The sequence below is a fragment of the Lontra canadensis genome, unplaced genomic scaffold (assembly GCF_010015895.1).
Source record: "Lontra canadensis isolate GAN:19392208 unplaced genomic scaffold, GSC_riverotter_1.0 scaffold65, whole genome shotgun sequence".
Taxonomy (NCBI): domain Eukaryota; kingdom Metazoa; phylum Chordata; class Mammalia; order Carnivora; family Mustelidae; genus Lontra; species Lontra canadensis.
Window position 1 is genome coordinate 258,486 of NW_022631059.1, and position 13,061 is coordinate 271,546.

Consider the following 13,061-nt stretch of genomic DNA (forward strand, 5'->3'; position numbering starts at 1 on the left):
CCTGTGTTTTGGGTTTCTTGGTTTGGGTTTTTTAATGCCAGTTCTCCGTACTTAAGTGCATTTTGAAAGAGAGGTTCCAGCTATCACTTGTAACCATATATATACATATATATTCTATCTACAAAGTGTTTATTTGCAAGATGTTTCGACGGTGAGCTCGGGCCCTGCCCGCCTTGTGACCATCTTGTCCCCGGTCCTCGTCCCCGCCTCCCCGGCCGCAAGTGGTGCGGGGGTGGGCCATCAACTGTATGTATTAAATATGACTGTATCAAATAAATGTTTATTGATTTTTTTCCAGAGGCTTTGTGCGTCTGAGTTTGTGGTCAGGCTCGGGGTGGGAATCCTTCCCCGCGGTGGACGCCCGCTCGGGGCGCGTGAGGCCGGACTACGAGTCCCGGCATGCACAGCCGTACGGCCTTGTGGGACTTGTAGTTTGCGGGGCGCGCCAGTCAGTGCGTAGCACAAAGCCCTGAACTACGACTCCCGAAGGCCAGTGCGGCCGGCCCCAGAGCCCCGCCCCGCGGCCCGCAGCCAGCGGCAAGGCCTCCGAGCTCCATGGCGGCGCCCCCGGTCTCTGCCGACGCGCCCCGCTTGCCTCCGGCGCCCGCTGCGGCCGGAGACGGGCCCGACCGGCCGCCGGAGAGGAGCGAGACCGCGTGCGAGGACCGGTAGGCGCGGCGCGCCGAGCTTGGGCTGGGGGCCGCGCACGCCCCCTCGCGTCCGCCGCGGGCGGGGGAGGCGCCGTGAGCCGTAGTGGGGCGGTGGGGCGCTGGCCGGCTGGCAGGGGCGGCCGCGGCCGGTGGGGGTCTGGGCGCGCGAGGGCGGCGGGCGCCCGCGGAGGGAGGGTCCCCGGGGGCCCGGCCGGGCGGTGACACCGAGCGTGCACCGCCGCGCCCCAGGGGCCCGCGCTCGCGGCCAGGCCTGCGGATAGAGCGGCTTCTCCGGAGGTCGCCTGCGGTGTCGGTCCCGAGGGGCGGGAGCGTGACCTGACGCTCCGAGGGGGACAGGCCCTGCCTCCGCTCTGCCCCAGGCCCGAGGCCAGGGCTGGCGAATCCGGGGTGCCTTCGGCCTGCCCCCCACCCCGCGGGGCCGCGCCTCGAGGCTCGGTGGAGGCTCTGCACGAGCCTGGAGTGGGAGGGCGGAGCGGAGCCGGAGCCGCCCGTCACCCCAGCCGGGGAGGTGGAAGAAGCCCAGAGGAAGCGGGCTCCTGCTCCGTGCTGCCGCGGCCTGGCCCAGCAGCAGGGGCAGCCCCCCAGCCTTGAGGGCTGGCTCCTTCCTTCTGGGTGGGAACTGCCCCTGGAGGAAGGCTTGGCGACAGACACAGGGTGGGGGGTCCGAGGGAGCGGTGGTTCCACCGCAGGCCTCCTGCCACCGGGGACTGGAGGATCTCTCCGAGGCAGAAGTGCTGTGTGCTTGGGCTCCTCCAGGATGGTCTGGGGGGCCGGGGGGCCGCTGTGTCGGCAGGGAGAGGACCGAGGCGAGGAGCCGCCCAGAGGAGGTGCACACCTTCCCAGCGAAGAGCGACTAGATGGTGGCACGGGGTGGCTGAGTCTCGCAGACCTGAGCGGCTCGGAGAGTCTGAGTTAGCCCGAGATGGGAGAGCGCAAGGCCGGAGGCGCTCTTGAGAGAAGCACTCCCTGAAGACATGGGCTGGTGGCCGCTGCCGTCGGGGCCCCGCCCAGTGTGCGGAGCCAGGTAGTGGGCACAGGTGCCCCTCATGGTGCCCGGGGAGCCAGAGGTCGGAGGAAGGGAGCCAGGGCCCAGCAGCGGCACGTGTAGACTCTGGCGTGCTTCTCCAGAGGCCCGAGGGGGTCTGTCCTGGCACTTCCTCTGGGCGTCACGGTTATTCCCCAATGCTGGTACCCTGAGCGCTGCCCCACAGACCCCGCACGCCCCCCGCGGGCCCCAGAGCTGGTCTGGTCGGCATCCGGGTGTATGTGCCCGTGCCCCTGACCGTGGTTCCAGCTTCTCCGTGCACACGATGGAGGCTGCATCCGTGTGGTCTCTCCGCCTTGCCGTTGTGTTTCGTCTGTTTGCTCCTCCAGAGGGTCAGGGACCTCGGACACCTTAGCACTGGACATGCTGGTAGATAACTGAGCATTTTGGTGAGGACGGTGAGCCCCTCAGGCAGTCTCCTGGTGCAGTCCGGGTGGAGATGGGTCTGAAGCTGTGGGAGTGGAGGGAGGATCCGAAACGCCGGATCAAGCCATTTCTGCAGGCAGGTTTCCAGGGTGGTGGGGGAGGGGTCATGCAAGTCTCTGGAGCCTGTTTCAGCCCCTGTAGGGCTGAAGCCTCCCAGCCCCCCAAGTTTTTCATCTGTCCTGAGAAAGCCCTGATACCTCTCTGTCCCTGAGCTAGTCTGGGGTTCCTAGGGCCGGGGCCCAGTGGATCAGCGCCTCCCTCCTCCCTCTGGCCTCGTTTTCACTCATCCAGCAAACTCCCCTAAAGCCGCGCAGGGCGTCGGGCACCAGTGGCCAACTCTGCAGCCCTGCCCGGGACAGCTCCCACCTCCGAAGTGGGGGCCGGCCCTGCCCGTGTGTCTTGTGGGCAAAGCTCCTGTGGGCAAAGATGGGGAGTTCTGTCCTGTTCCAGGTGCCTCCGGACAGGGAGGCGGACTCACCCTTCTTACCTGGGCGGCCGGGAGAGGCTGCTCCTGAGGCAGCTTCCAGGAGTGGCCCCTCTTTGGGTGTGTGAACCCCACACGGAATTTTCTCTTCCTGAGCCTCCGTGTTGTTAGGAGGAAAGCTGGAAAGGAGGGCAGGGACTTAGGGACGCAGACCCCTTTACACACGGCAGTAAAGACACTTTGGCTGAACCCATTCTGCCTCCTGCTGCCGGGCTGGAGACTGGCTGTGTCCCGGGGCTGAACGCTGAGCTCCACGTGGCCTTGGGGACTGGCTGGAGCCTACCCCTGGAGGGGAGGGGAGGGGAGGGGCGGGCTGCTAGAGTTTCAGGTTTGTTTCTGCCTCTAGAAGGCACCTTGGGGCCGAGGGTGTGACGCAGGGCTCGCCCTGAGAGTCCGCAAGGCTTGGCTGGGAGAGGGTTTCCCGGTGGCCCTGAGGGTGGTGGGAGGGGGTTGGTTCTACAGTCCCAAGCCGGCCTGGGGGATGGAGAGTCTTTCCCCGGTGTTCTGGGGGAGGTGCACCGCGGTCCCCAGCAAGCCTGGGCCAGCAGTATACCCGCAGGCGCACAGGAGGGGCAGTTCACACCCAGGGCTGGCCAGAGCTCGGCCAGGGCCCCACGGCCGTGTTCTTCCCAGCAGGGTCAGTGCTATTAATACCAGGAGAGCTCCCAGCCCCCAGCCGGGTGAGCCTCTTAATGCCTGTGGCCTCAGCCTCTGAGGTGGCGGTGGGTCCTTTTCCTTCTGCACAGGGCTCTTGCAGCCCGTACCCTAGCTCCTCATCTGCCGTGCCGCCTGCCCACCCATGGGGGGGCAGTTCAGGTGGCCCCTGAGCTGTCCTGGGGGGCTCCTGTGGGTCTGAGGGACACATTGGAGGTGTTCCTGTACACACGTGGGATCACCCTGCTGTCCGCTGTCCCGTGACCCAGACATGAGCAGCCCCCCAGCTTACCCTGGCATCAGGATCTCGGGGTGCTGGGCCCTTGGAGCAGAAGGCAGGTGAGTGGCAGGAGTGTGGTCCCCGTGGCTGTGGCGAAGCTGCCTCTGCTGTGTCTTGGCCGCTCGCAGCCCCTGCGTCACGTGTCTCATCGACAGGAGAGACAAGCAGGCCGGGTGGGCGCTCAAGGGCTGGGCTGGGCCCTAGGAGGGGCTCGTTTTGCTTGAGGCTTTCTGTTACAGGTGAGTTTCTGTCCATTGTGGCTCGTAATCCTTTGGTTTGAAATGACCTTTTGTCACTGACCAGACTCCCGTCTGTCGTCCATCTGTGGATTGGGAAAGGAGCTCTTGGGTGCGACATTCCCATTTCCAAGGTCGTGTCGCTGAGAAAATGGGTTGAGGCTTGCTCTGAGGTCACAGCGAGGCTTCCTCCCTCGTTCCCAGAGAGAGACGGGGCTTTGGAAACGGCAGTGGAGCTGGGCTTGGCTGCACACCCAGCCTGATACCTTCAGACCCATCCCACGCCCCAGATGGGGCGGGTTTCTGGCAAAGCTCGCTCTGGCCTACTTTCCGCTCTTCCTGGCGCATGGGCTCTCTTCCCGGGGACAGTGTCTGCCCCGGGCTGTTGGCAGCAGGAGCCTCAGAAGTCGTCAGTGGTCGTGGCCGTCATTACCTCAGCAGGACAAGGAACACTCACAAATAAGGATTCAGACTTTGCTGTTGGAGAGGCCCGGCCACTGCCCTGGGGTGAGAAGCAGGGGATGGGAGCAGGGCCCATGGCAGACTGCGCGGCCAGCCGGCCCGGCTGTGAGGGACTTGTGAGCGCTGAGGCCCTCCTCCTTTGCAAGCCAGGTTTTCCACATTAGAGTTTTCTCCCAGAAGGCACAGGGGAGGGGGGCGGGGGGCTGGACTTCGTTTTCTGCCCCCCATCACCTCCAGGGCCACCGTGGAGGTCTCCTGTCGCCGCCGCCGGGAGGACAGTGCCTTGGGGAGCCCCGAGGCCTGCAGGCCCTGTGTCGTTAGAGGAGTGTTTCCAGTGCCTGGAGACGCCCCTGCGCGTTCCCTCCTGCCCCCACCCCTGCCGTGTTCATCTCTGGCTTAACTGAGCAGGAATGTGGGGGCACCCCTGGGGCGGCTCCATGCTGGGCAGAGTCCCCCCCACACTTCTGGGTGGCAGTGCCTGACCCCAGAGCTGCACAGGTGACCCCGAGCACAGAGACTGGCTAATTACGTCTGTTGCTGTCCTGACAACACGGAGCCACGACAGCCCTGTGTCGTCTGTCCCCCGGGATGGTGCCACGTGGCTCTGTCCCGTGATGCCTGGTGTCTTACTCCTGGGACTTGGCTGCAGTTGTCCTCCAGTCTCTCAGGTGCTGCTGCTGTGACCTGTTCCACCTTCAGCTTTAACAAATTCCTTCCACTGCCTCCTACCCCCACGACACACAGGCACACCGTCCTCCTCGCCCTCGGAAACATCCGGGACTCTGGGAGGTCTGCGCAGCGGGAACATTAGCGTTCCCGAGGTGGAGATCCCGGGCCCCTCCAGACGCAGGAAGACCCTCCCATGGCCCTCGGCTGGCCGGTGTCACCTCGTGGGCGGGATCCTGGCCCCTGTGGCCTCGCACTGCTGGGTGTCCCGGGCTTGGTGTGTGCTTATAAGACATTCGAGGTGGCAGGATCCCAAATCCTCGTCCCCGCCGGCGGTCGTGTTGGTGTCTTTCTGTGTGTCCCGTCCTGCTCACACACTCACACGAAGGTCTGTGCAGGGGAGCCAGTGAGCTCTGAAGCCTGCGGAGCGGGTCCGCGAGGGGACGCTTGGGCCAGCCCAGCCCCTCTCTTGTGCGGGGGCCACGAGTGCCTTGTCTCCAGCTTGTTCTGGCCGCGTCCGTCTTCACAGCGGGCTTTCGTGACCAAGCCCGTCAGCACAGACTGAAGCAGGCATCTCACAGATGCTCGCTCCCCACTGGGCTGCTCGGCCAGACTGAGCCTCCCCAGAGCTGTCCCTGTTGGGACTGAGGCGTTGGGCCAGCAGTCACACCGTGCCCCTTGTGAACTGACTTGGACGTCAGCCTGTCACTGGGCACGAGGGGCCCGGCGCAGGCAGGAGCAGGGCCCAGATGCTGCCAGTGCCTCTGCCAGGTGGGGTTTTCTGGTCGTGGCTCCTGGACACTTGTGCCTTCTTGGTCTGCAGTGTGCGGGACAGCAGGAAGCAGGGGCTGCTCTGCGGGTCTCCCAGCCCAGAGTCTCTCTCCTGCACCTGTGGCCTCCACCAGCCCGCTCGGCTCTCCTGTCAGCAATCTGTCTGTCTGGGAGCCTCTCCCCGTGCGCCCCGCAGGGTGGCGGGGGTTAGGTCTTCCGGAGAGTGTTGTGGGAGGGAACACAGTCCTCGACGGGGTCCTGACTGGCCCTGCTGTGCCCCTCGTCCTCTGAGGGGCCAGGCCCCAGATGGCCCTCATTTCCCCTAATGCCATTTGCTGTCTGTCTGAACGTGTGTGGACAGTGACCAGCCCAGGCCAGGAGCCCCGTGGATGGGCTGCAGGTGGCTTTCCTTCGCAACACCCCCGCCCCGTGGAGTCCGTCCCACTTGACTGTGCCCGGGTGCCTGCATCAGGGATGGGCCCCGGGGGATGGCAGCATGGCTGGCCCTGGGGCAGAGGCAGGCGTGTCCTCTCCTCTGCAGCAGTAGCGCGGAATCCTTGGACAGGCTCCTCCCGCCCGTGGGCAGCAGGCGCTCACCCCGGAAGCGCACCACCAGCCAGTGCAAGTCGGAGCCACCCCTGCTGCGCACCAGCAAGCGCACCATCTACACAGCCGGCCGGCCGCCCTGGTACAACGAGCACGGCACACAGTCCAAGGAGGCCTTTGCCATTGGTGAGCAAGGCGGGGCCTGCACCGAGTGCCCGGGCGCGGTGCTGCTGACCTGAGCTGCCTCGGGTCCCCTGGGTGCCGTCGTGGAGAACAGAGGAGGGGGGCGTTGGGGATGCTGCAGGCAGAGTGTAGGCGTGTGGGGGAGCACCCCTGGAGCCAGGCTAGGGGCTGGCCCTGCTGCTCTTGCTCAGGGTCGCTCTGCCCCTTTCCGCAGGCCTGGGAGGTGGCAGCGCCTCCGGGAAGACAACTGTGGCCAGGATGATCATTGAGGCCCTCGACGTGCCCTGGGTGGTCTTGCTGTCCATGGACTCCTTCTACAAGGTGAGGAGCGTGCCTGTGAGTGCAGGCCACACCCACGGAGGGCCTGGAGGCCCCGCCCCGGTCTCTGGCATGGTGTGGAGAGGCGCAGGGAGCCCCCGATCCCTCCTGCCGCAGGTGCTGACCACTCAGCAGCAGGAACAGGCCGCCCACAACAACTTCAACTTCGACCATCCAGACGCCTTTGACTTTGACCTCATCGTGTCCACCCTCAAGAAGCTGAAGCAGGGCAAGAGTGTCAAGGTGCCCGTCTACGACTTCACCACCCACAGCCGGAAGAAGGACTGGGTAGGCCTCATGGGCTGGGGCTGTGCGTGCCCGCCTGGGAGCACGGCAGGCTCAGCGGGCGACCGGCTGCACGATCCCTTTGCAGAAAACACTGTACGGTGCAAATGTGATCATCTTCGAGGGCATCATGGCCTTTGCTGACAAGGCGTTGCTGGAGGTGAGGACGGGGCTCAAGGCTCATGGTCTTGCTGGGAATGTCTGTCCCTGCTCAGCTCCCTGCTTCTCTGTGGTTCTGACGCTAAATTTGCCTCCTCCTAGCAGGCCAAGCCGCTTGCTCTGTCCCATCCCGGTGGTGCAGCCACTGTGTGTTGGGTGGGGAACAGCTGCTCTTGGGGGAGTGGGTCGGTGACACTGGGTGGAACAGACCCCACCGCTCCCACAGACAGTGAAATGCCCTCGGTGGGGGAGGCGGCCTGCGGAGGGGCTCACTCTCAGCTGTGGGTGCACAGCCCTGGGCCAGTGCCTCGACCTCTTCTCATGCTCACTCACCCTTTTGTGTGAGGCTCCTCGGTGGCTCTCGGGCCCATGCAGTTGCTGAGGTCAGAGTGACCTGGGCACAGTGGGTGCTGGTCCACATTGGCGTGCACGTGTGTGCTCTTGCCTGGGATGGAGGCGGCCTCCTGTGTCCTCGCCTTCGGACCTCTGAGAGGCGCACACAGCGGCATCCTTCCCGCCAGGCCCTGCGGTGGGTGGCGGCCTCCGCCACCCCCACTGAGAACCAGGAGTGAGGCCTGTGCTTTGGTCCTTGTTCCTTGTAGTTCTGAGGCCAGTGAGTTTGGGCTCAGGCCCGGGGAACCTTGTTGACTACCAAGCAACTCTCCAAGCCCAAGCGCTATGGTGGGGGAGGTGGGGAGAGGACAAGTCCCTGGGCCCTGGCACGTGCAAGGGCATGTGGACAGCTGGCGCCCCACAGAAATGCGGCTGGCTCCATCCCGCTTGTGCAGCCAGGGTCCGTCCAGTGCCCTTGACTGAAGCCCGGTGGACAGTGGCCCGCCACCACCGAGTTCCGCACACCTGTGCACACTGCCGGCCGGACCTGCAAGCCGCCCCTGGCCTGGCTTGGTCCCAGGTCGGCGCCACGCTCTGCTCAGCACCTCGCTGTCCCCGTCCAGCTCCTGGACATGAAGATCTTTGTGGACACAGACTCCGACATCCGTCTGGTGCGGCGGCTGCGCCGGGACATCAGTGAGCGTGGCCGGGACATCGAGGGTGTCATCAAGCAGTACAACAAGTTTGTCAAACCTGCCTTCGACCAGTACATCCAGCCCACGATGCGAGTGGCCGACATCGTGGTGCCCTGGGGTGAGCCTACACACCTGCCTGCCGTTGGGAGTGTGGGCAGGAGGGGCCTCGGTCCCCTGCCTAACCCTCCTTGCCTGTCCTGTCCCAGGGAGTGGGAACACGGTGGCCATCGACTTGATCGTGCAGCACATGCACAGTCAGCTGGAGGAGGTGAGCCAGCCGGGCCAGGCCCTCAGGCCCCTGCAGCCCCCAAGCCCCTCTCCCTGCTCCCCGACTCCCCTGCTGCCGCTCTCACAGCCGTCTGCCCTCCTGCCCCTGTGTGTCATTGTCCTCTGCCCTGTTCCCGCGTCCGGTGCCCCAGGCCTGCTCGCTCAGCCCCAGCCCTCTGTGTGGGCCAGAGACCGCGTGGGATGCCTTCTGGGCCTCCTGGCCCGAGTTGGGCCTTGAGTGGAAGGGTGCGCTCCTGTCCCTCCCAAAGTTTCAGGGGACTTTGTGGTTTTAGCACTGAGTTCCACATCCAGGGCGCTCCAGGAGGGTAGCCCCAAGCTGAAGTTACCGTGCCCTGGGCTTGCCAAGGGTCCTGCCCCTTGGCTTCATAAGGGGGTGCTGGAGGCCTGAGGAGCGGGGCCCCAGGAGCCCAGGCTCGTCATGCCCAGTCCAGAGGGTGCCCAGGCTACAGGCCATAGGAGCGGGCACCCTCCTGTGGCGGGCGGCTACCCGGGACTGTCCTTGGGGACTGAGGCAGGTCCTTTCCCGGGTGGGTGGGCCTGGCGGGTCGAGGCGCACAGTGGCAACGGGCCGTGCTGTCCGGTGACTGCCAGGTGAGCCGCGCTGCCGCCACTGACACGCCCCCCCCCCATTCCCTTGTGTCTCCCCGTGTTGCTGCCGCAGCGTGAGCTCAGTGTCAGGTAAGACTTCCCAAACCCGTCTGCACAGCCGGAGGCACTTCCAGCATCCACCGGCAGCTCGGAATTTGGGGTGTCACCTGGGCAGGTGGGAGGGTCCTCTGGTGTCACGCCCATCCCCCAGGTCAGCCCTGCCCTAGGCAGAGAAAGGATGGCTTGGTGGCCCCCACCCTGCTTTTGTCTGTCTTTGCTGGTAGCTGAGGAAACAAAGGCACAGAGAGGTTAAGGCACTTGCCCTGGATCACACAGTGCCCTGACCCTATGCTGGTCAGACCTCTCTGGAGGCCTGTCCCCCACATGGGCATGGGGTCTGCCACCAGAGGGCACCGCTGTCCCGAGCCAGCGCTGCTGGGCCCCCCAGGTTAGTGCTCACAGGCATGTCCCTCAGCAGTCAGAGGGTCCTCTGCTGACCTTAGGCTCCAGTCTGGATGCCCCCAGACGGTGAGGCCCCAGCCCCCGACCCCCTTATCCCGCTGGCCCTGAGAGCCAGGGGGGAGCTCTGGATGCCCCAGGAGAGGATGGAGCTCCCACCTCACAGAGTGCCCCGCACTAGTGACCACCCTTAGCCTGGGCTTTCTGTGGAATCGGGGAGCACCAGGAGAGCCCCGTTCATGCTTGGGAGCCCTGGAGCGGGTGCATTGGGAACGGCCCCTGGAGCGTGCTGCCCTCGCATGAGTCACCGCTGGGCTTTCATCCAGACTGAGGCACCTGCAGGGCTCGCCCTGCCAGGCCCCCTGGGAAGCCTTTGTCGTGAGCATCAAGTTTCCAGGGTGGCAAACTTGAAAAAAACACCTAAACGCCGCGGGCTCTTTTCCACGGTCTGGCCAGCCCAGGAGGTGGGACTGGTGGGCGGGAAGTGGGGCCCGGCACCGGGGTGTGGGCAAAGCCTCCCGGGTTTCCCTGTCTCCCTGCCACCTGCCTCTTCTCGCTCTCAGGCCAGCTGGTGGCCCCGGGGACTCGCTCCCTTGCTAAACGGTCTTTTTTCTCTTTGTTCTTTTCCTCCTCTTTGTAAACCCTTGGGTTTCCTGCCCTGTTCCCTCCCTGAACACACTCTTCACCTGGCGAGCAGAGGAAGCTGCGCTGGGATATGTGAGGACAGAGTGCGCGCTGGTTGTGCTGCTGTGCTGTGTGCGCTGGGGGGCGGGGGGTGCTGCTCCCGCTCGCCCCCGCCCCGCCCCGCCCCGCCCCGCCCGCTCCGCCCCGGAGGGGGCCGGATCTGCCCGCGTCTCCTGTGAAGGGGCCGTGCATCCCCTGGAGGGGAAGGGTCAGGACTAGGCTTGGCCCCGAAGCTCAGCTGTTCCCGAGAGACAAGTTCTGGGGTTGAGGACCAGCCGCCCATCGTGGGGGCTGAGGTTCCTTCGCGCTCCCGCTGCCCGGTCCCCTTTGGCTTTCTCCGAGCAAGCGCAGGAGGGGCTCTGGGCTGGGAGGGGAGGCTCGCAGCGCAGCCCCTCGCTTTCCCTGACGGTCAGCCGCTCTGCTCGGCCTTCGCCTGGCGGGGGTACTCGGGTTGGGGCCCGCCCTCCAGAGCAGCCACAGGGAGGCGGCGGCCCCCACCTGCACACCTCACTGTCCCCATCACGCGCGCCCCGCCCCCACACACAGTGTCGGGGTGGGAGGACGGGGCTCTGGGAGGCGACACCCCTTCTTGAGTCCCCAACCAATTTGCGTTCCCAGGGCCGCGCTGGCCTCGGCGCACCAGTGCCACCCCCTGCCCCAGACGCTGAGTGTCCTCAAGAGCACGCCGCAGGTGCGGGGCATGCACACCATCATCAGGTGAGGGCCCCGTGCGAGGCGAGGGGGCCCCGGCGGCCCGCGCCCCCGCTTAACCCACGCGTTCCGCAGGGACAAGGAGACCAGCCGCGACGAGTTCATCTTCTACTCCAAGCGGCTGATGCGGCTGCTCATTGAGCACGCGCTCTCCTTCCTGCCCTTCCAGGTGCGGAGCGGGCTGTGGGCCGGGGGTCCTGGGCGGGGGGAAGGCCGGGTGGGGGGGCGGGGAGAGGCGGCGGCTCCCCGCGCTCAGCAGTGCCCCCACGCTCTCTGCGCAGGACTGCGTCGTGCAGACCCCGCAGGGGCAGGACTACGCGGGCAAGTGCTACGCGGGGAAGCAGGTACCCGCTGGGGCGCAGCCCCGGGACGGGGTGGGGCGCCCGGGGAGGTGGGCGGTCCGGCCAGCTCAGCGCCCCCCACGTGCGGGCCCCCAGATCACCGGCGTGTCCATCCTGCGTGCGGGCGAGACCATGGAGCCGGCGCTGCGGGCCGTGTGCAAAGACGTGCGCATAGGGACCCTCCTCATCCAGACCAACCAACTCACCGGGGAGCCGGAGGTGCGGGGCGGGGCCGCGGGGCTGCGGGGGGCCTGGGGGGCCCGGGGGGCCCGGGTGAGGACCGAGGGGCGAGGAAGGGGGCAGCCCCAGGTTTGGGTCGGCTCTGACTCGGCGCCCCACAGCTCCACTACCTGCGGCTGCCCAAGGACATCAGCGACGACCACGTGATCCTGACGGACTGCACCGTGTCCACGGGCGCGGCGGCCATGATGGCGGTGCGCGTGCTCCTGGTGAGTGGCCGCGGGGCCGCGGGGCCGCGGGGTGGGGGGCAGGCCTGGGTCGGCATTGACCGCCCCTTCGGGCGCAGGACCATGACGTTCCAGAGGACAAGATCTTCCTGCTGTCGCTGCTCATGGCAGAGATGGGTGTCCACTCAGTGGCCTACGCGTTCCCACGAGTGAGAATCATCACCACGGCGGTGGACAAGCGCGTCAACGACCTTTTCCGCATCATCCCTGGCATCGGTGAGGCTGCCCGGGGCTGAGCAGTAGTGCCTGACGGCCTGCTGGGCCTGAGTCCCCAGGGTCTCCTCCTTTCCCCAGGTAGACAAGGGTCTCCTCCTTTCCCCAGGTAACTTCGGTGACCGCTACTTTGGGACGGACGCGGCGCCCGATGGCAGTGATGAAGAGGAAGTGGCCTCTGCGAGCTAGCTGCCCACCTGAGCCTTCCTGCCTTGCCACCACCCGGGCTCTTCTGCCTCAGGGCCGTGTGTGTAGGGATGTCCTAAATTATTTTAATTAAGAAGGATGTTACTGCTGTAACTTACTCTGTACGTTTTATAAAATAAAGTTTGGGAAAAGGCAGCTGTGCCTGGTTAGCTGGGGGCACTCGGGTGCTGTCCTGCCTGAGACCTGGGCTCGCGGAGTAGCCCCAGCGCCCAGGCTGCAGGGCCACCACGGGGAGGGAGGGAATTGAGGAGCCCGTTCAGAACCTCTCCTTACCCGGCGTAGAACTTGTGTTCCTGCTCCCGCACTGGGCTTTCCCTACAGTCTGGGCTCAGTGTCAGTATTTAGGGGGGTAGAGCTGGGGCCCACAGCTCCTGGTTCTGCTAGATGGGCCCCTCTGCAGCCCCCCACCACCCCCGCCCCCACAGCGAGTTTGCACAGTACGGGAGCCCAGCAGAAATCAGCGTGTGGGCGGCTGTAGGAGGGAGCGGCACATTGGTCCCTGCTGCTGGCAGGAGCCTCACTTGCAGGGGAGATGGCCACACAGTGTCCGCGGGCCCGCCGTACCGTTCGGGGCCAGAAACCCACCTCCAGCTCTGCCTTCATTGCTTCTGCAGCTCCCGCCAGACAGCCTGTCTGTGGCAGATCTGCCCCCCCGGGGGGGGGGGGGGGTTTGTGCATGGTGCAGACCTCCGGGCTGCTGGGAGTGGGCAGTCCAGCCTCCCTACCCCTCTGTCGTCCAGACCTGGGTCTTGCCTCTTTCCCGCCCTTCTGGTCTCCTTGCACGCCCCCACACCCCAACAAAGGCCATGTCATGGAAAAGCTTGTGGGGGCGGGTACAGGAAGTCACCCGGTGGGGGCCAGGCCAAGGGCAGGCAGACATAGGCAGGAG

The 13,061-nt window shown here is 65.8% G+C and overlaps 1 protein-coding gene and 1 pseudogene across 10 annotated transcripts; one reads left to right on the plus strand and one right to left on the minus strand.

Moving 5' to 3' along the window:
- The first annotated feature begins 386 nt into the window (after nt 1-386).
- On the plus strand, nt 387-12,239 carry UCKL1 (uridine-cytidine kinase 1 like 1). 10 transcript variants are annotated; one of them, XM_032878735.1, is made up of 15 exons: nt 387-668; nt 6,237-6,427; nt 6,639-6,745; nt 6,860-7,030; nt 7,116-7,187; nt 8,143-8,332; nt 8,421-8,482; nt 9,164-9,180; nt 10,852-10,950; nt 11,020-11,113; nt 11,226-11,288; nt 11,382-11,504; nt 11,627-11,734; nt 11,812-11,968; nt 12,075-12,239. In XM_032878735.1, the coding sequence occupies exons 1-15, from the start codon at nt 556-558 to the stop codon at nt 12,152-12,154; spliced, it is 1,647 nt and encodes a 548-aa protein (XP_032734626.1). In that variant the 5' UTR covers nt 387-555; the 3' UTR covers nt 12,155-12,239. The 10 variants fall into 10 exon arrangements, with proteins under 10 accessions (XP_032734626.1, XP_032734625.1, XP_032734628.1 ...); XM_032878734.1 differs by lacking the exon at nt 9,164-9,180 and adding an exon at nt 10,247-10,266; XM_032878737.1 differs by having other exon boundaries at nt 6,240-6,427.
- Nucleotides 2,060-4,041, minus strand: LOC116880031 (annotated as a pseudogene).
- Nucleotides 12,240-13,061: the final 822 nt, after the last annotated feature.